Source organism: Myxine glutinosa, chromosome 5 (assembly GCF_964187855.1).
Source record: "Myxine glutinosa chromosome 5, kmMyxGlut1.1, whole genome shotgun sequence".
In the NCBI taxonomy this organism is placed as follows: domain Eukaryota; kingdom Metazoa; phylum Chordata; class Myxini; order Myxiniformes; family Myxinidae; genus Myxine; species Myxine glutinosa.
In genome coordinates, this window is record NC_136265.1 from 84788981 (window position 1) to 84811130 (window position 22150).

The 22150-nt window shown below is 46.8% G+C and overlaps 1 protein-coding gene across 1 annotated transcript in view; it reads left to right on the top strand.

Annotated features, from left to right (window-relative positions):
* The first annotated feature begins 1893 nt into the window (after nt 1–1893).
* The window catches only part of LOC137427397 (uncharacterized), a 40786-nt gene continuing 20529 nt past the window's right edge, over nt 1894–22150 (top strand). The window contains exons 1-3 of the mRNA XM_078778313.1: nt 1894–1991; nt 19241–19435; nt 21823–21933. Of these exons, the coding sequence (XP_078634439.1) occupies nt 19252–19435; nt 21823–21933 (295 nt within the window). The 5' untranslated portion in view covers nt 1894–1991; nt 19241–19251. The remainder of the gene's footprint in view (nt 1992–19240; nt 19436–21822; nt 21934–22150) is intronic.

Below are 22150 nucleotides of genomic sequence, written 5' to 3' on the forward strand. Positions count from 1 at the left end.
TCGATGGTGAAGAATCACTTAAAAATTAAATAACTCTCGTATCCGAATCCATATTCAGATCTTCACCAAAATCGTATCGATTCGTCCTTGTCACACACCCAACTGGTCAACCGAGTTTCATCCAAATCTGTCAATATCTTTTTGAGAAATCCTGCTATGAATCGTTTTTAGCCATATCACTCAATGGTGAAGAATTCCCTAAACAATTCTAGTGGCCGGATCCGAATCCTGTTCTTCACCAAAATCTAATCATTTCGTCCTTGTCACATACACTACCTCTCTGCCAAATTTTGTCCGAAACCGTCCACAACTTTTGGAGATATCTTGTTCACAAACAGACAAACAGACCGACAGCGGTGAAAACATAACCTCCATCCACCTTCGGTGGCGGAGGTAATGAGTTGCGACACCTGTTGGACATGATCCACGCTGGATGGCCTAGCTCTCGGATTGAAGTGCCCATTCCATTGAGACCATGCTGGGACTCATGGAGTGAGTAAGGTGTCTCCGATGGAATTATCTACAAAGGTGTGCGGATAGTAGTGCCACCTAGTCTCCGTCAGCACATGCTCTCCACCATACACAGCTCTCACCTTGGTGTTGTAAGTGCAAACAGTGACCTCGGGAAGTGCTGTGTTGGCCAGAAATGCACCAGCAGATCGAAGATGCAGTAAAAAAAACTGCACTACGTGTGCAGATTCCCAGAATACGCTTCCACCGGAACAGCTCATGCCGATGCAGACTCCAGATTTACCCTTCAAGCAGGTAGCTGTGGACCTATTCGAGTTTGAGTGAAAGCTGTGCATATTAGTTGTTGATTATTATTCGAAATTTGTGGAGGTATATTTGCTCAAGGATAGGAGAACCCACACAACTATTGATGCTCTGAAGTCCATCTCTACCAGACATGGTATACCTGAGGGTCTTAAGAGCGACAATGCATCCTTGTTGGTGTCCAGAGTGGTCAAATTGTTCAGTTTTGATTATGGCATTCACCAAACTACTTCCAAGCCTAGATTTGCTCGTGCTAATGGTGAAGCTGAAAGAGCAGTGCCGACTGGGAAAAAAAAATGTGGAAGTAAGTGGAGGACAAACATCTGGCTTTGTTAGACGACCGCATCACTCCCCGAGAAGGACAACCCTTGTCCCCTGCACAGTTGTTGATGGGTATAAGAGCACGTGACAAGCCGCCTGCAAAGCGCATCATTCATTCATTCATTTCATGATGTCAAACGACTTTTTAACATGGAGAAGACCAAGCAGAAGTTCTATCATGATCAGGTAGCGCGAGAGCGGCCATCTTTAGTTCAGGGTCAGCAGGTCCTCCATGATCCTCCATGATCCGCACGGAGCTACTGCCAGCGCCAGGTACGAGCAAATGGATTCCTGGGGAGATTGTACAAAACCACAAGTTGTCTCGGACTCCAGGTCATACTTGCTCAGAGCAGGGAACGGTTTGTTCCGCAGGAATCTCCAACATCTCCGATCTTCAAGGAAGATGGCCAATCACACAAGCTGTGTGTGAACCAGATATTGCAAGATCGGACGATGATGAGCATAATTGATATTCTTCCTCTCCTTCTCTTGCCACCGATGGTGATCAGCATTTTCTCCATTGCCCCCCACTGTTGTGGTTCATGAACAGCTACAGGAGCATATTGCCCATACGACTCCCTCAGGCCGTGTTGTAAAACATCTGGACAAACGGAATCTTTAAATTGATTTTCATTCTGAAGGAGAGAAGATGTCATGTGACGCTGCTCCTGCTCCACGTTCGGGTTTGGTTCAATGCTTTGTGATGGTCCGTGGTCGTGACTCGAACGGGATTTTGGGAGATCTCGCGAGAGTTCGCCAGCCATGGCCTGACGTTTCAACAGTTATCGTACAACGAGTCAACGATCGAGATGAGAAGAAGAAGAAGAAGAAGAGGAAGAGGAAGTCACACGTGGATCCGGTTCCTGGGACACGCAGCGACAGAAACGTTTTACAAAGTGAGTCGTGAGTAGGGGAAGAGTTATGGAGATTTCGGGTTTCAAACATCTTTGTGAGTAGAGGAAGAGTTGTGGAGATTTCGGGTTTTAAACATCTTCGTGAGGAGCATTGAACTCATGGTAAAGGCGGTGTTGTGCACACAGTGCGCTTTTCGATGTTTCCGTGGTTAACCTTTTTTTTTCGATACCGTATATTAATTGTAATTTTAAAAACCGCTTCCATACACCGACCTTGAGGCCCGGTTTAGAAGCCACCGTCTACAATTCCAATGTAAGAGACATAATTACTCTTCTTTTGGGGCTTCAGAGTCCTGAGAGTCTTTTGAGTCCTCTGGTTAATTTGGGTCTTTTGGGTGCTCAAGCTCTTTTGCATCCTTGGGATCTTCTGATTAATTTGGGTCTTCGGGGTCTTTTAGGTCATTTGAGTCCTCTGTCTCTTTGGGGTCCTTGGGTCTTTTCAGTCATCAAGGTATTTTGAGTCTTTGGGGTAATTTGGGTCTTTGGGTTCCACTGGGTCCTCAGGGTCTTTTTGTTGTTTTGGATTGTTTGGTTCTGTGGGGTCGTGAAGGGTCTTTGGGGTATTTTGGGTTTTCAGGGACTTTTTGGTCTTCTGGGTCTTTTCGATTTTTTGGGGTCTTTGGGATATTTTTGGTCTCTGGCGTTTTGGGTCTTTTTGGTCTTTGGGGTATTTTCGGTGTTCTGGGTCTTTAAGGGTCTTTGAGATATTTTGGGTCCTTGTGGTATTTAAGGGTCTTCTGGGTCTTTTGGATCTTCGGGGTATTTTTAGTTTTCATGGTCTTTTGGGTCTTCTGGGTATTTAAGGGTCTTTGGATCTTCAGGGTATTTTGGGTATTGGTGGTCTTTTGGGTATCTAATGGTCTTGGGGTCTTTTCAGTGTTTTGGGTCTTTGGTGTCTTTATGGGTCTTTGGGGAATTTTGGGTCTTCAGGCCATTTTGGGTTTTTGTTGTCTTTTGGGTCTTTAAGGGTCTTTAAGGGTCTTGTGGTCTTTGGGGTATTTTGGGTCTTCTGGATATTTAAGGGTCTTTGAGGTATTTTGGGTATGTTGGGTCTTCTGGATATTTAAGGGTCTTTGGTTTTTTTTGGGTCTTCAGGGTTTTTTGGATGTTCGTGGTCATTTGGGTATTTAAGGGTCTTTTGGGGGTCTTTTGCATCTTTGTGGTATTTTGGGTCTTTAATGGTATTTGGTGTATTTTGGTCTTTGGGGTCTTTTGTGTCTTAGTGGTCTTTTGGGTCTTTAATGGTATTTGGTGTATTTTGGGTCTTTGGGGACTTTTGGGTCTTTGGGGTATTTTGGGTGTTTGGGGCCCATTGGGTTTTTTGGTCTTTGGGGTATTTTGGATTTTCAGAGTCCTTGGGGTCTTCTGAGGCCTTGGGGTCTTCTGAGTCATTGGGGTCTTTTGGGTCCTCTTTGTCATTTGGGTCATTGGGGTTGTTTGGGTCTTTGGGGTCCATTGGGTCTCCAGGGTATTTTCAGTCTTTTGGGGTATTTTGGGTCTTTGGGGTATTTTGGGTCTTTGGGGTATTTTGGGTCTTTGGGGTATTTTGAGTCTTCAGAGTCCTTGGGGTCTTCTGAGTCATTGGGGTCTTTTGGGTCCTCTTTGTCATTTGGGTCCTTGGGATTGTTTGGGTCTTTTGGATCCTCGGGGTCTTTTGGGTCTTTGGAATCCATTGGGTCTTCAGTGTTTTTTCAGTCTTTTGGGTCTTTGGGGTCCTTTGGGTCTTTGGGGTAATTTGGGTCTTTGGAGTATTTTGGGTCTTTGGGGTATTTTGGGTCTTTGAGGTATTTTGGGTTTTTGGGGTATTTTGGGTCTTCAAAGTCCTTGGGGTCTTCTGGGTCCTTGGGGTCTTCTAGGTCTTCATTATAGTTTGTGTCTTTAACAGTCCACAGGGTATTTTGGGTCTTCAGGTATTTTGGGTGTTTGGGGTGTATTGGGTCTTCTGGGTCCCTGAGATATTTTGGGTCTTTTGGGTCTTACCAGAAATTTTGGTCTTTGGGGTCCATTGGGTCTTCAGGGTCTTTTGGATCTTATGCGTATTTTGGGTCTTTGGGGTATTTTGTGTCTTTGGGGTCCATTTGGGTCTTCAGGGTCTTTTCAGTCTTTTGGGTCTTTGGCATATTTTTGGTGTTTGGGGTTCATTGGGTCTTTTTGGTCTTTTGGGTTTTTGGGGTATTTTGGATCTTCAGAGTACTTGGCGTTCTTCTGAGTCCTTGGGGTCTGTTGGGTCCTTTTTGTCATTTGGGTCCTTGGGGTTGTTTGGGTCTTTTGGATCCATGTGGTCTTTAGGGTCTTTGGGGTCCATTGGTTCTTTTCAGTATTTTGGGTCTTTGGGGTATTTTGGGTCCTTGGGGTCTTCTCGGTTTTCATTATCTTTTGTGTCTTCAACAGTCTACACTCTGCAGGGTATTTTGGATATTTTGAGTGTTTGGGGTCCATTGGGTCTTTGGGGTCTTCTGGGTTCTTGGGGGTCTTTTGGGTCCTCAGAGTCTTTTGGGTCCTCAGAGTCTTTTAGGTCTTTTAACCGGTGGACAGACAGTCGTATTCAAAGATTGCCCCTCCCCACTCAAATCCCTCCTAAAGCACTACTCAAAGCCTTTAATTAAAACCTTGCCTTATGAAGGGGGACAAACAGACACACACACACACACACACACACACACACACACACACACACAAACACATTGTGTTTTATATGGTAGATGTGAAGACGCGTTCCTCACAAGGTTCTTATTACCCTGCGCTCACAAAGCGAAAAGCAAGGTTAAGCATGCGGGTACGTACATGCGGTTAAGCATGCGATTACATACGTGCGGACGTGTGGAGTGTGTCGTACGTACGTGTCTGCATTTTTAAAATTCATTTTTGCGGCAACCCTTGGTCCGATTGACACGAGATTTTACCATAGGAACGCCTCCGCCTGTAGAAAAATTTTATTCATAATTATGACGTCATTATCTCATCTGCTCCATCATTTGAACACCTGGCTTTAAAACTCTCTGGTCACACGCAGTCAGTCATGGCTGTCGTCTACCGCCCTCCCAAACCACACCCATCATTCCTGTCTGACTTCTCCTACTTTCTGACCCAGCTATGTTCCCTCTCCCCCTCAATCCTCCTCCTTGGTGATTTCAATATCCACATGGACTCCACTGACTCCACAATAACCACTGACTTCACTGATTTACTCACCTGCTTTAACCTCACTCAACATGTCGACTTTCCTACCCATATCCGTGGTCACATTTTGGACCTTGTCTGCTCCACTGGATTAAATTTGCACCATCTCTATGGCTCCGACCTCACCCTCTCTGACCACTTAGCCATCACTCTGACCATCAACATCCCCGCCCCAACACCAAGGCATTATCGCACAATCAACTTCCGTAAGCTAAACGCTCTTTCACCTACCTCATTCTCATCCACCCTCTCTGAAAAAATGTCCACTTCTCCCTTCATTGACCTCCACACCCCTTCCGACCTCACTGACTACTACAACCACACTCTCTCCTCCTGCCTTGACCAGCTTGCGCCTGTAAAAACCAAAACAGTTTCTTTCACCCATTCTGCTCCCTGGTTTACCCCTGAACTCCACCTGATGAAAACTCGTGCTCGCCAACTTGAAAGACTCCGCAATAAAACGGGTCTCACAGTTCACTCCCAAGCCTACAAGGACCACATACAACACTACAAAGATGCCCTCTCCCGCGCCCGCTCTGCCTACTACTCTCAAATTATCCACTCTGGCTCCGGAAACCCAAAAGCACTCTTCTCGACAATAAACAAACTCCTCCGCCCCCTGAACACCACCACCCAGTCATTCACAGTAGACAACTGCATCTCCTTCCTCTCTTTCTTCCAACGCAAAATTGACAACATCTACAACAGCTTGACCACCGCCGCACCCGCTCCCCCTCCAACCACCTGCCCCCCCTTGTCCTGCCATCCCCTGTCTCGGTTCTCCCCAATCTCTCCTACTGACCTCTCTGAACTCCTCATAGGAATGAAAACTGCCACCTGCACTCTTGACCCCATCCCCTCCAGCTTTGTCAAAGCCTCCCTCCCTGCTCTCTCTCCACTTATCATTGCAACAATAAACTCCTCCCTGTCTACAGGCATCGTCCCACCTTCCCTCAAAATTGCTGCTGTTACCCCCATTCTAAAAAAACCTGGTCTAAACCCTGACACCCTAAACAACTTCAGACCCATCTCCAACCTACCCTTTCTGTCAAAAGTTTTGGAACGCGCTGTAGCCACTCAACTCAAACATCATCTCTCTGCCAATAACTTGTATGAAACATTCCAATCCGGATTCCGCTCCAACCACAGTACTGAAACTGCTCTCCTCAAAATCACCAACGACCTTCTCCTCTCCTCTGACGCTGGCAACCTCAACATTCTCGTCCTCCTCGACCTCAGCGCTGCCTTTGACACCATCGATCACACTATCCTCCTCACCCGACTTGAATCCACCTTTAACGTCACCGGCACTGCCCTCTCTTGGATTAAATCATACCTCTCTGACAGATGCCAGTTCATCTCCATCAATAACTGCAAATCCCCCACTGCTCCCCTCCCCCAAGGTGTCCCCCAAGGTTCAGTTCTTGGCCCCCTCCTCTTCATCCTTTACCTGTCCCCGCTCGGTCACTTAATCCGCCGTCATGGTCTCCAATTCCACTGCTTCGCCGATGACATCCAGCTTTTCATCTCCACCAAGTCCGTCTCCACCGACACCCACTCTATCCTGACAAACTGCATCACTGAAATAAAATCCTGGCTTCAAATCAACTTCCTCAAGCTTAACTGTGATAAATCTGAAATAATCATCATTGGCCCAAAAACGCTCACAAAATCCACCCATAACTTTGCCCTCAACATCGACGGTATCCCAGTATCCACCTCCCCTCACATCCGGAATCTTGGCGTCATCTTTGACCAAACCCTTTCCTTCGACAAATACACTAAACAGATCACAAAGTCAGCCTGCTTTCACCTGAAAAACATTGCCCGTCTCCGCTCATCCCTCTCCTCCACGGCTGCAGAAACCCTCATCCACGCCTTCATCACCTCCCGTCTGGACTACTGCAATAGCCTCCTCTATGGTTCACCCTCAAAAATCACCAATAAACTCCAATACATTCAGAACTCCGCTGCCCGTCTACTCACTCATTCCCGGACCCGTGACCACATCACCCCCGTCCTTTACAAGCTTCACTGGCTCCCCATCCCCCAGAGAATCCAGTACAAAATCCTCCTCTTGACATACAAAGCCCTCCATAACCTGGCCCCATCCTACCTGGCTGACCTCCTCTCCAGACACACTCCCACCCGCAACCTCCGCTCTGCTGGTACCAACCTCCTGACCCCCTCCATCCGGACCAAATTCAGATCCTGGGGGGACAGGGCCTTCTCCATCGCTGCTCCCACCCTCTGGAACTCACTACCTCACACCATCAGAGACTCCTCCTCACTCACCACATTCAAAACATCACTAAAGACCCACCTGTTCAACGCTGCATTCAACATTCAACCCACAGCATTTAACCCCTGACTATCTCTTCTCCTTCTCCCTCCTTTTGCTTTAAATATTTCCCTATTGATTCTTGTCTTGTCTTTTTGATTCTTGTCTTATATATATGCCGTATATCGCTGCTGTTTGTTTTCTTGATTCTTGTCTTTTTGCAATTGTTGTTTTCATGTATTGTTATGCATTATGTTTTCCACTCTGTCAAAGCGCCTTTGGGCTTCTGGAAAAGCGCTATACAAAATAAATGAATTATTATTATTATTATTATAGGTCACGTGGTAAGGACGCCATCTTGGAAGACGGTTACACCTCCATATTTCCCAAACCGCTCAATGTAAAAAAAATTGAAACAAGGCTCATTGTGAAGTACTCCCCATGGGGGAATAAGATATGTTAATGATGTCATCTGTGCCCTCATTATGACGTCATAATTTGACAAGAACAATGCTTGATCTGATCAGTATGAAAACAAAACGTTCTCTGCAACTGTCTTTATAAGTCCAATTGACACAAAATTTTCAGAATATGAGCGGCTCCTCCTGTATAATTTTCTCAATGATAATTATGACGTCATAGGTCACGTGGTACAGGCGCCATCTTGGAAGAATCGAAAAAAAGTTGCACCTCTATATCTCCGAAACCCCTCCTTGGAAAAAATTGAAACATGGCTCATTGTCAAGTACTCCGCTTGGGGAATAAGATATGTTAATGATGACGTCATCGGTGCCTTCGTTATGACGTCATAATTCGACAAATACAACACATCCATCCAATCATTATTTTAAAAAATTCAGCAACTGTTGGTCTGATGGACACGAAATTTTCACCATAGGAGCGCCTCCTACTTTAGAATATTTGGATAATCATGATGTCATAGGTCATGTGGTACAGGCGCCATCTTGGAAAAACCGAAAAACATTGCACCTCTATATCTCCAAAACCGCTCTATGGAAAAAATTGAAATGTGGCTCATTGTAAAGAAATCCATATGGGGAATAGGTGTTGTTAACGATGACGTCATTGGTGCCATAATTATGACGTCATAATTCGACAGGGAAAACGCTTAGTCTGATCAGTTTGAAATGTATTGAGCGTGATCTATGCAACAATTATATTAGAGAATATAAATTTATGATGTCATCACTCACGTGGTCTGGCAGCCATATTGGATCAAAGAAGAAAAAAAAACGTTCAAAAACATAAGAGTTGGCTCACACCAAGTTGACTGAGCAGGGTAAGTATTCTATGAATACCATCTAGTACTTAGAGAAGGACTTCAGTACCCATGATGCAGTGCGTGGGCGCCATATTGGTTGGCAAGCTAAACCAGCGAAAAAAGGTAAACGAGGCCAAATAATTAGTGTAACCATCCCTTGCAGAAAGTCAGAATAACTAGATAAACGTGCTGGATTATAGAGGTATTGATGCTATCGATGCCAGGGAAGTGAAATATACAACCAACATGGCGGCGTGCACGGCATTATGGGATAACGATAAAAACGCTCCATGAACGTGATTGGACAGCCTTGGAGAACATTGACCTTTCCAACCCAGAGCCAGAGGGAAGGTATTGGAGACTGCTTGGGGAAGACATGAAGAACCTGATGTGCATTTGCTAAAGGGAGATTGTGTTTAATAAATTAAATGAAAAAAAAATCACAAGCTGGAAAAAAAACTTGGAATACGTCCTTCAATCCTGACAAATCCCCCTCTTTCTCCGAAAGTAGTGTCTGGCAAAGTATCACCCCACCCCTGCCATCCACTTTTTTAACAATCCTCTCCAAGACGTTCTGTCACTCAAGCTTTTGGGTCTCACTATCTGCCATGATCTTTCCTGGGAAAAACACCTTTCAAATCTGGCCTCCAAAGCCAGTCGCCGACTGGGCATCCTCCGTCGTGCTAAGTCCTTTCTTGGCACACCTGAGCTCCTCACCACATACAAGGCTTTCATCCGCAGCTCAATGGAATACTGCTCTCCCCTCTGGGCCGGTGCTCCTGCCTCACACCTAGCTCGGCTTCACGCTGTTGAAACCAAAACGTTCAGAATCATTGGAATCTCCCGTGATGAAGCTAACTCTGAGGGCCTTTCACTCACTCACCGCAGGCAGGTTGGTGGTCTTTCTGTCTTCTACCGACTCCTCTCTGGCCTTGCTCCCCCAGCCCTATCTGTGCTCTGTCCCCCAAATATTCCTACAGCTCGCACAAGATCTGCCAGCAACCCTCTTATGGTTAAACTGCCAAAATCAAGACTCTCTGCTCACCTTCACCCTTTCATTCCTCTTTTCTCCCGCCTCTGGAACAAACTCCCACACTCTCTTCAATCCCACTCCTCCCTCCAGGTCTTTAAAATAGCTGGTCACCACCATCTCATATCTTCCCCCATCCAAAACCTTGATCTTTTCTACCCCCATTAATCCATCCCAAACGAAGTTATTTGTGCGCAGCAGCCTCAGGTCTAAGTTCGGGAGGGAACGGAGGCTATAACCTCCTCGTATTGACCCGAACCCCGGGCAGTAACATTTTTGGTCTCCAGGAGCGGGATTTCGAACGTCCGGACACTGTAACGTAATTGATGTCACGAGTGGGATTGGACCCGAGGTGAGCTTCACGTACCTCGAAAATTACGAGCCGATGGGAAAAGTTTTCTTTATTGGTGCAAAAAATGGCGGACCAACGTGGACAGATCCCGGTGGGCCTTAGCCATGTGAATATGGATCAGGAATTAACGATCCAGGACCAAGGAACAAGACAGGTGCTCTATACGGACAATAACTCCCACCCTCGTCCACAATGCAGCACAAAATGGCGGATGGACATCCGGGATGATGGAATGATCATTTATTTATGACAGAAACGGGAAGGGAGGATGTCGAAGCACGTGCGGTGGAATATACGTGCAGGGAGTGCGTGGCCCCACAGGTGTGCGCTTCCGTGCTGGTAGAGTCAGAGGAGGAGTCCGATCACGGGGCGGAGGTGGCGTTTTCCGCCGAGACCAGATGCACGGACACACTCATCAATGGTGTCAATGGGGAGTGCGGGAATTCTATAGGGATTCTCCATGGGGGTGTGTGCGTGCCTGATTGTGAGGGTGCAGCCTGCAGGTGTGCCACGTGCAGGCCGGTACGAGTGAGTGTGAAAGAGAGAGTGCGAAAGAGAGAGTGTGAAAGAGAGAGTGCAAAAGAGAGAGTGGTGTAGTGGGCACAGGTACCCAAGGGAAGGGGCCTGGGGCGCCGGATGTCATGGTAGGCATTGAGGAGGTGACACCCAGTGAGGGCTTCCCCCAGAGTTCCCCCAGAGTTAGCGAGGAGCAGGTGAGCTCGGAGGCGGCTCCAACGTCGCAGGGGTGCCATAGGTGAGTATTCAGGTAGGCAAGCCTGCCAGTAGAGCCACACTACCCAGCCATGATATTGTGCGATGGCACAGGCATGAAAAATTGTGTGCCGGGCCCAAATTTGTAAGAGCACCAACGTGTGGGACGACGGGTAAATTGGTTGCATAGAACCACTGTAGAGGGGGAGGGGGGGGGGGGTGTAATGTTAAAAGAGAAATTCATTTTGGAAATTCTAGGATAGAGTAGGGATGCATCCCCTTGGTACCATTGTGTGTGTTTGCGGCCACCGGGATAACGGGGTTGATTAATTGGCCTTTGCAAGGACCCGTTGTGTCCCAAATTGTTTAGTCGGGGTAAAGCATGCCCCCCATTGGGCTGCCCCACCGGCGAGCCTAGTGGTGCCACACCACCTCATTTATTTGGCACCGTGTGCATTTTGTTGTTCTCCCAGGGGGTAGGTGTAGTTAGGGGGGGATTAATGAACCCCGGGAGGAATGGTTTAGTTTGAATGGTTAAAGGGCTCAGATAGAGTAGGGTTAGGTTAAAGAGACAAAAAGGGGGTAGAGGTAGTTAGCGGGATTAAGGGCGGATAGTTAGGATTAGGTTAGGGCCACAACCGGCCGCCTGATCCACTGCCTGCACGTTCCTGCTCCCATGACAAGTACAAGACCACCATGAAGCCGGACACCATCATCTGCCGGCCTAGTTTGCTGGTCTGCCTGGTTTGCCATGTTTTCGCAATGCCTTTGCCTGTTTGCCTTGCCTTCTGCTGCCACCTTGTCATGCGACACCCCAGGACACACGCATGTTTATGGATTGCCCCATGCTGCGCCAGCGCATGGACTGACCAGGACCAGTGTTTTTGTTTTTGTTTTTTCTTGCATACCACCCATCTTGCTGCATACCAACAACCATGCCGCAGCCTTGCTGCCATTTTTGGCCAATTCAAATGGTCTGTGTACGCCAGTGTTTCCCTAACTTTATCCCCCCACGAACCCCCTGTGGATGTCAGAGGTGTCCACGAACCCCCAACTTTTCGAGACACGATCTGAGTTATTATTATACTATAATACGCATAACAGTGCTTCGTAAAAGATCAAGTTCATAGTGTAATATTGTAATGAAAAAACCAAGAGATGAACAAATATTTATTCAGAAACTTCAAGATCAGATCACGAATTGTATCACGCATCGATCACCCATCACACACGATGAGACGGATGTTCCTGTTTTTCCTCTACGAGGCGTTTGATCCTCGAAGCTGTCTTGGAGAGGGTCACCCTCATGTCAGGGCCGACGTCAAGGCGTGCCCGCAGCTTTGTTTTCATGACGACCAACGCGGAGAACCTGGCTTCGCAGAGGTAGGTCGTGACGAAAGGCAGTGTCATTCGGAGCGCTTTCGCCGCTAGATTGGGGAAGGCCTCGTAGTTGCTTGCCCAAAACTCCGAGGGACTGGCGACGGTGGAGAACTGCATCTTCAGGCGGCCAGAGGCCTTCAGCTCGATCAGATCATCCTTGAGCTCGTTGTCGTCGTCGATGTCGTCCATTAGAATCGTGAAAGGATCCTGTATCCACGGATCGACCGACAGATTCGGAAAGTATCCATCAAAACTGTCAGACAGAGACTTCAGATGACCCTTGATGTCGACGACAAGCGTGGAGCAGAAATCATTCTGAGCATCGTCATCCGCGAGGATTTGAGCGAGCTCCGGGAAGTTGATGAATGACCGCTTCTCCATGCGGTTGCTCCAAAGCCGCAGCTTTTCTCGAAGCGAGTTGATCCGTTCCGCTGCTTCGACGATCGTGAGGCTGGTCCCTTGACGTGATATGTTGAGAGCGTTAAGGTGCCCGAAAATGTCGCTGATGTACGCAAGCCTCGCGATGAAGACAGGGTCGCCGAAGTAGTCCGCCGAGTCGTTGCCTTTCTCACGCAGGAAAATTTCAATCTCCTGACGCAGCTGGAGGACGCGGTTCAGAATTTGGCCCCGGGATAGCCAACGCACCTCGGTGTAGTACAGAAGATGAGTGTATGCAGCACCGATGTCTTCACAGAAGACCTGGAAGAGGCGGTGGTTGAGAGCCCGAGCGCGGATGAAGTTCACTGCTGTGACAACGACAGCCATTGCATCACCGAGCTCCTTGGGGAGCGTCTTGGTCGCAAGGGCGTGGCGATGGAGCACACAGCGTGTCACGATGACGTCGGGGCACTTGTCTTTCACCAGCGCAACGAACCCGGATCGCTTTCCCATCATCGCCGGGGCCCCATCCGTACACAACGATCAGAGCTTCGTCCACTCAATGCCGTTTTCTTCCATGAAATGGTTCACGATATTCATAATGTCCACCGATTTGGTTGTTGTTTTGAGAGAACAGAACAGGAACTCTTCCTTCACAGCAAATCCCGCCAAGTAGCGTGCAAAAACCAGCAATTGACTGCAGCTCGCTACGTCGGTGGATTTGTCGAGTTGCAAGCTGAAATGGCAGCGCGATTCCCGGAGTTCTTGTGTGACCTGAGCCACAATATCCTTTGACATGTCTTCAATTCTGCGCTTGATGGTGTTGTTGCACAGGGGAACACTCTTGAGTTTATTGGCCTCCTCGGGTCCGCAAACCAAGTTTGCCATCACCACGGCGCAGGGCTTTCCAAGCGTTTCGCCAATCGTATGAGCCTTTTTGTCTTTTGCAATGAGGAGCGCTACTTCGTAGGAGGCTTCAAGGATAGGCTTCGTCGACGATTGGAACCCGTGCCGAGTCAAGCTACCCTTTTTTTTTTCTTTTTTTTTGTATACAAGATCGAGGCTCGTGAAAGAGCGAACATTAATCACACAGAAAGACAAACAGACACACAAAACAAATAACATCGGGAGCGGTAGACAAGATGGGGAGAGAGGGGGAAGGACACAAACACAACATTTGAGAGCAGGGACCGAGAGACATGGAGACATCGAGAGAACTGTGGGAGGGAGAGGGCTTTGGGGGGAAGGCATGGGAAGGGGGGGGGGGTGGGAGAGGTATAAAACATATGGACACTGCCAAGACTTCCAGGAAAGAAGTTGGAATTTCAAACAAGGTGGATCTGGGGTGAATTAGTGGGGGTAGAAAAGATCAAGGTTTTGGATGGGGGAAGATAAGAGATGGTGGTGAACAGCTGTTTTGAAGACCTGGAGGGAGGAGTGTGATTGAAGTGAGTGTGGGAGTTTGTTCCAGAGGCGGGAGAAAAGAGGAATGAAAGAGTGAAGGTGAGCAGAGAGCCGAGATTTCGGCAGTTTAACCATCAGAGGGTGGCTGGCAGATCTTGTGCGACCTGTAGGAATATTTGGGGGACAGAGCACAGAGAGAGCTGGGGGAGCAAGGCCGGAGAGGAGTCGGTAGAAGACAGAAAGACCACCTACCTGCCTGCGGTGAGTGAGTGAAAGGCCCTCAGAGATAGCTTCATCGCGGGAGATTCCAATGATTCTGAAAGCTTTGGATTCAACAGCGTGAAGCCGAGCCAGGTGTGAGGCAGGAGCACCAGCCCATAGGGGAGAACAGTATTCCATTGAGCTGCGGATGAAAGCCTTGTATGTGGTGAGGAGCTCAGGTGTGCCTAGGAAGGACTTCACACGACGGAGGATGCCCAGTCGGCGACTGGCTTTGGAGGCCAGCTTGGAAATGTTGTTTTCCCAAGAAAGATCATGGCAGATGGTGAGACCCAAAAGCTTGAGCGACAAAACTTCTTGGAGAGGATTGTTGAGAAAGTAGATGCGAGGGTTGTCCAGTCGATCTTTTCGGAGAGACATAGTAAGAGTGTGAGATTTGTCAGGATTGAAAGACATGTTCCACATGTTTGACCAGTCTGTGATTTTGTCCAGGTCTTCAGAGAGTGAGGAGGCTGCAGACTGCCGATCTGAGGGAAGAGGAATGGAGCGGCAGAGAGTGGAGTCATCAGCAAAGAGATACAGAGGATTTTCCAGAGAGTCGGAGAGATCATTGATAAAGACCAGAAAAAGCACAGGGCCCAGCACACTGCCTTGGGGAACTCCAGCCTGAACGGGAAGGGGAGATGAGAGAAATCCATTCAGGGCCACACGTTGACTACGACCAGAGAGGAAGTCCGCAAGCCATGCATGGAGATTTCCATGGATACCATAGGAGGAGAGTTTGGTGAGCAGAGCTGGGTGCCAGACCGTATCGAAGGCATGTGATATGTCAAGGGAGACAGCTCTGATTTCCTGTTTGGCATTGAGGACCTCCATCCATTGTTGAGACAGCAGAAGCAGCATGTCCAGAGTAGAGTGACCTGGAGCTTCGCCATGAAGCGAGCTTTCTTGCTTCGGAACACGTCTTCAGAGTCATTCTGATGAGTCGGATGGGTGCTGGCGAGGTGGGCTTTTAGCTTCGATGGCTTCATCGACGCCTCCGCCAGCACTTTGTAACACAGAACGCATTGCGGACGTTCAGTCCCATCCTTCTCCACAAACTTCATGAACCCCCACTTGATGTACGAATCATCGTATTTGCGCTTCTTAGACATCATGGATTGCGGTCTGAAATTGTGAAAAATATATATATATATATATATGATGTTGATATAAATTATATGATATATCAGATTTTATTTCAACAAAAAGTACTCTAGTTTTGACTTTCAGAAACGTCTCACGAACCCCCTGGGATGGACTCACGCACCCCCTGGGGGTTCATGCACCCCAGTTAGGGAACCCCTGGTGTACGGCATACGGCCTGCGGTGTTAAGGGTGGATGTTCAGAAGGTGCCTTCTTACAGAATTTTCTTTGCAGGTCCTGGGTCGGTATTTGTAAATAAGTTGATTGATCATGTATGCCCACCGGTTATGTGTTGTAGTTTCAAAAATTGCGGCAATTCCGGTTTTTTTGTTGTAAGGTTGTCGTGTGAGTCTGTTAGTTAGTCCCCAATGCATTAGGTATGACATATCTAGTTTAAATTGTCGCACACACGAAGGATAAGGTTAAGAGTCAAAGGTAGTAGTTAGGGGATAAACACCTGCCACACCATGTTTTTTTTAGTTTTTGTTAAAGGTAATGATAAATGGCCCAACTCACCTTGCGTTTCACATGTGTGAACGACTCAGGGCAAGTCTGAAGAGGAGAGGGGGTAGTGTTGCGGTTTTGGGAAACCACTAAAAAGTAATGGCAACCATCATACAGGTCGCTTAGAATAGTTATTTCATAGCAGAGCATTATCTTAGCCCTTCCCCTTATTTCGAGTTTGCATGTTATGCATTGGGGAAAGGGAAAGACAGGTACTCCTATCATAAGGGATATGCACCAATCAGGGCCTGAGGAACTTCGGGGGAGCTTGTGGGGTGGAGTAACGGGCTCCACCAATCGGGAACCCAGACACCCTTTGAACAGCAGCCCCATCCCTTGCCAGGGCCCTGACAAAAGGCCTTGCACACGTGCATTATTCTCTCTCTCTGCCGGCCTCACTCAGCACATGGCTGCACTACTCTCTCTCTCTCTCTCTGCCGGGTTCACCTAGCACTTGCCTGCATTATTCTGGCTCTTGGTTTTTGGACATTGTTGACCTAGCACGTGCCTGCATGACTCTCTTTCTCTTGCCGGCCTCACTCAGTATGTGCCTACATTATCCTCTTCGCCTTGGACTTTGCTCGATCTACACATATTCATTGCTCTCTGCTGACTGCCGGACTCCCTCTCGGTGCACGTGTGCACGAACACACCGACCCAAGTCCGGGCTGACGATCGACCTCACCTGCCCAAGTCCGTGCTAACGATCAACCTCACCTGCCCAAGTCCGTGCTGACGATCGACCTCACCTGCCCAAGTCCGTGCTGACGATCGACCTCACCTGCCCAAGTCCGTGCTGACGATCGACCTCACCTGCCCAAGTCCGTGCTGACGATCGACCTCACCTGCCCAAGTCCATGCTGACGATCGACCTCACTTGCCCAAGTCCGTGCTGACGATCGACCTCACCTGCCCAAGTTCATGCTGACGATCGACCTCACCTGCCCAAGTCCGTGCTGACGATCGACCTCACTTGCCCAAGTCCGTGCTGACGATCGACCTTCACCTGCCTGTCGGTGCGGAGATCGCCATTACCTGCTCGTGTTGGTGATGCCGTTTGCCGGCCAGGTGTTCGTTGGTGGAGCCGAGACAAAGGCCAAGCGAGGAGAGGCAGCTGGAACATCATGGCCTTTGTGCTAATGGGTTTCCAATGTTTGTTTTCCCCTCCCCTCCCCCATGAATGTGTACTCGGCCCATGTAGTGTTTACTAGCAAAAGTACCTCACATTGAGTCAACAATGAGTCACTTTCTGATGGGAATATGATATACGCAATCCGGGTCCATCATCTAGAGGGAATTTTAAAAATAGATTGCAGGTGCAGTGAACTATGATGCAGTGGAGTGACACCCTATCCCATGGAAGTTACACTCACAAACTGCTTCCAAACTACCAGGCTATGCTTCTGCAATTTAATATACCATTCGTGTTGGAGAATGACATTCTTTTTCTCCTTCAGCTGACAGTTTCGTTCAGTTTCAGTAACACACAGTTCGCACCCAGAGTAAAGATTGGCTGTAACAAAATTAGCATTAGCCCAGCAGGTATCAACGGTTGCTCGGCCGTCTAAAGTGGTGCACCACTGGCGGTAAGGTACGTTCCCCGATTGAAACCGTCACGTGGTGCAGGTAAGCGGAGTCACGCTATCGCGTGACGGACCAATTGGCGTTCGTAGTTGCTGGTTCGCAACCTCAGCCGAAGTACGAAGTTATTCGTGTGCGGCAGCCTCAGGTCCGGTAAGTTCAGGAGGGAACGGAGGCTAACCACCTCGTAGTAGACCCGAACCACGGGCCGTAACATATTTGGTGTTCAGGAATAGGATTTCAAACGTCCAGACACCATAACAATATTTATATATACATATGTATATATATTTATATATATTTTATTTTAAAGCAAAAACTATGGCACTTCGGTGGAATTTGTTTTGAAAGCCATTAACCTGACCTATTGAACGATGTATATTCCAAGTTTCAGCTAGTTTCAATGTGTAGCCCTTGAGATATGAGCGCCAACACATTTTGGGCGGACGGACACCAACATGAATTTGAGGGTTTACTTAATAAAACTCAAGAATGCAGAAACGGAAGTTGCTGAAATTGGAACATATTACCTCAACGTACAAAGCATTTACTTTTGAAACTTGCAGCCGATTTCCTCCAGTAGAAGCTGAGAAACGATTCTCAGTCCCTATGTTAAAGTTTCATACAGAGTAACCGTCCCATATATAAGGGGCGTATTGCACCACCCTTGATAAACCAGAAGTGTTAAGAACCCATCACGACAAACTGCCCACTTGGTTGCTATGGACAGATTTCTCTTCTGAAAAATGGGCTTTTTCAAACATCCAAAGGTTGTTGCAGCTTTAGCAATGCTGCACAACACTTCCGTTCTCAGCGCACCGCCATTTGTGATGTTGCTTCCAAGGTATGTGAAATCCTCAACTATTTACATTGAGTAGCCTGAAAGCTGCGCTTGTGTGACATTGTCACCTTCTGTATGTATGTTGTCCTACGACAGACCCTTGGTTATACAGATGTATAAAGGGGGGTCTGAGGGGTATTTGGGTACGCAGGCAAGTATAAAAACCCTATCGTGCTGCCCATTTGTCTGTTGCTGAACATTTTAAATTTTGTGTTTTGGTGATTCTTCTTCCTCTTTCCTGTGTAAATACGCTCATGTAATTTCCAAAGAAACTTCACTTTCCCAGTGTTCAAACTCTCTAATGATACAAATGGTCTTCCTTTAACTCTTTAATACAGGTGATTCAGTCCTACTTCCCAGTGTGATGAACATGAACTGAATTCCCACGGACATGTTCCAGGAATGTTGTTGTTCCATCCGATTTTATGTAAAGTGGTTTCTTATTTATCACCTGAAAGTTATTGATGTGGGGAAATTGTCTGCATATCAGCACACCTGTGGCATGGATTACATCTGAGCACAAATACTCCTTCATACACATCCCCTGTGCTTGTGTGTAAGGCCTTCTCACCATTGAATGTCCATCATAAAATTGCTGAACAGGCCCAGATTTTATGTCAACATAAAACACTTTTGTATGTTTTATATGTGGCCAAATCAGCATTTACATCATCATGTAATACAATTACTGTATTGTCTTAAGAACATGCAACATGTACAATTTATTTTTGGGGTGGGGGTCACATGGTGTGTGGTGAAAGTTTAATGTATTATAACTAATTTAAGAAGAGATTTAACGTTTCAAGTACAGAGGTACTTCACATGTAGGTACTGTGTTGGATTAAAGTCCTTAGGGTGGAGCAAACATCAGGAAGAGTGGTATGTTTCCCTCCTCTCTGAAGGTTCACCCACCATGTACGCTCAAGTTGGCTGTGAGAAGGATTCCTGTGATGTGCAGCCGGAACCGGAACAGCCGACAGTGCTGGTGTGTGGAATGAAGATTGAGGAGCTGGAAGGATTTCCTGAGATTCTGCAGATAAAAATAGAGGATGTGAACTCCGTTGGTCTGCAGGAGGAGCAAAGCGACCAGCTGAATGGTGAGGTGTGTGACATCACTTCTGATGAGATCTATGTTTGTTTAGTGCCGAGTCTTTTTATATCTATTGTTTGTGTACTTGATAGAGGCTGGTGGAAGACCAAGAGCAGAATGGAAGGGAATAAAATGGAAAGCATAGATGAGAGTGAGATGAAGGGGGGGTAGTGAAGGACACATGGGGGTGAACAAGCTGCACACAAGTCGGAGGAAACACAGGAAGAAGAGGAAGGGGAAAGTCGGGATGAAACACAAAAGTAACAAATCAACCAACAAACAAACAAAAAGAGGTGAGGTGAAAAAGAAAGACAAAAAGAAAAGAGGTGAGAAAGAGATTGAGGTGAGAAAAAGATTGAGGTGAAAAGAGGTGAGAGGGGAATATCACAATGACCTGGCAAAAGGGAATGCTTTGGAATTGGGTCATTTGGGGTGGAAAAGATCATGGTTGGATGGAGGATGATCTGAGATTGTGATGAGGACTTGGAGGGAAGAATGAGATTGAGGGGAATGTGGAAGTTGTTCCCATAGACTCCGTTTTATCACAGGAGATTTCTACTATATTGAGGCTTTGTTTTCACAGTGTCCAGCTGAGCAAGGTGCAAGGCAGAGGTGCCAGCCCATATAGGGGAGAGCAGCACTCCATAAAGCTGTCGATGAAGGCCTTGTTGGTGGTAAAACTTCAGATGTGTTGAGGAAGGACTTTACACAATGGAGGATGGCCAATTGGGTTTGGAGGGCCACTCAGAAATGTGGTTCCCCAAGAAAGATCCTAGCTGATACTGCAACCCAAAAGTTTCAGTAACTGAACTTCTTTTTGAGGATTGTTGAGAAAGGAGATGGAAGGGTTTGCCAGATGGTCCTTTCGGACAGAGCGGGTGAGAGCGCGTGATTTGTCAGGAAAGACATATTCCAAGTGTTTGCTGCCTGCTTCTGAAGAATGATGCATGTCACAGCAGAGGGTGGAGTCATCAACAAAGAGATGAAGAGGATTTTCCAAACAGTCAGAAAGATTGTTGATGAAGAATAGAACTGGGCCCAGCACACTGCCATGGGGCAATCCAGCCTTGACAGTGTTGTGGCTTCTTTTCAGACACTTTTCTTAGCGAGGCTCAGACTCAACGGGACTCAGACTCGCTCAGTTCAAACCGAGATTTATTCAGATATTGTGGAGAGGACTTTACACAAAATACAGACAGAATACGACGCGTCGTTCCGTGGAAAGAATTCTCTCTCGAAGCCTCGGCGTGTTCCGTTTAAATAAGTCCCGGCTGCTTTGATCTTGTTCAGTTGGTATTTCGGGGTCACCACAAAGCTTGGCCAGGTCAATCTTCTTGGTGCCAGAGCCCATCTGGGTTCCATCATGAAGCGACTAAGAAGTTTACCATAGATAACTATCACATACAGCCGGAGAAGAAACCATTGTTCGAGCCGCTACAGGTCAATCTTCTTTGACCTGTTAAATCTCACTAATTGACGAATGCATTCAAACCCGGGCTGAGTCAACACTCTGCCCTTGGGCCTCTCCACTGAAGGGCAAAGGTTATTTTACAGATAGCCGATTGTCGTCTTGGTTCTATATTCACTGCTTTGCTCAGACTGCACACTTTGAAAGCACATTCTGTCTTTAATACAATTTTAACTGTTGGCAATAACTCGCCTATACATGTCCTTTATAATTCCACAAGAGGAAGAGGGAATCAAATGATTTAGTTGAGAAACACGAAAAAGAAGCTCAAGGACATGTGTGCATAGTTCGAAGGTATCTTGCCAGTCCAGTCCTTCAACACAATTTATCATCATTACATGATTTTTCCAAACCACTCCTGAGCTTTTCTCCACTTTCTGACTCTTTTTATCTTTTACACTTTCCTTATCATATGTTCACATGTCATGGCTTTGGCCTATTCATTCCATTCTCTCTCTGCATTTGTCAATCTGATAATCCGCCACACTCTGCCATTTGGTTTTACGTGAGGATTATTTTGAGACGATAAATCAACTAGTTACATGTTCGATCGCAATTGTATGTATTTTGACAACCTAAAATCATTTTGATGGAGAAAACCTTCTCTATTTCGCCTTCTTTACATTTTTCTTAGCTTCTCTATTTTGTTGGTTGTGATTTTGGTTGATGTTGAAAGTTCCATTGAAGTTGTGGTCCCGTAGGAAGCATCTCGGAACATCGAGGCAGTTTGTACACAACGTAATGCTTTGATATTGTAATGTTTAGATACTACACTATTCCCGTGTGGAAATGTTTTATTTTCTCTCTTCAAGAAAGACCTCACATCAATGATTTTAATGCAATATTTATTTATTTATTTTAAGAGTATGAAAACGGCTCTGCACGTGACACACGATGCCTGCATTCAATAAAAGTTGCTTTTCCAGATTTATTTGTGAAAGAGGAAGTGAAAACTGAGCACGACATTGATGTTCACCTCAATCGACCCAAAGCCAATGATGCTGAAGCTTCTTTCCTCAAGAACCATCCCCATGAAGGTTTCTGTCAATGTCAATACATTTTGATTCGAACAGTTTGATGATGAACTTGCATAGTTGTTATTGATTTATTTTACATGTTTATGTATAATCTTGGCTCGTGGAAAAATAAGGTTACGGAGAGTAAACCACAACGGCACTCTTCGACGTCACGTCGTCCACCAGGGTCAGGTCACAAACTGGCCCCAATCAGAAATCAATAAGTTAGACATCAAAA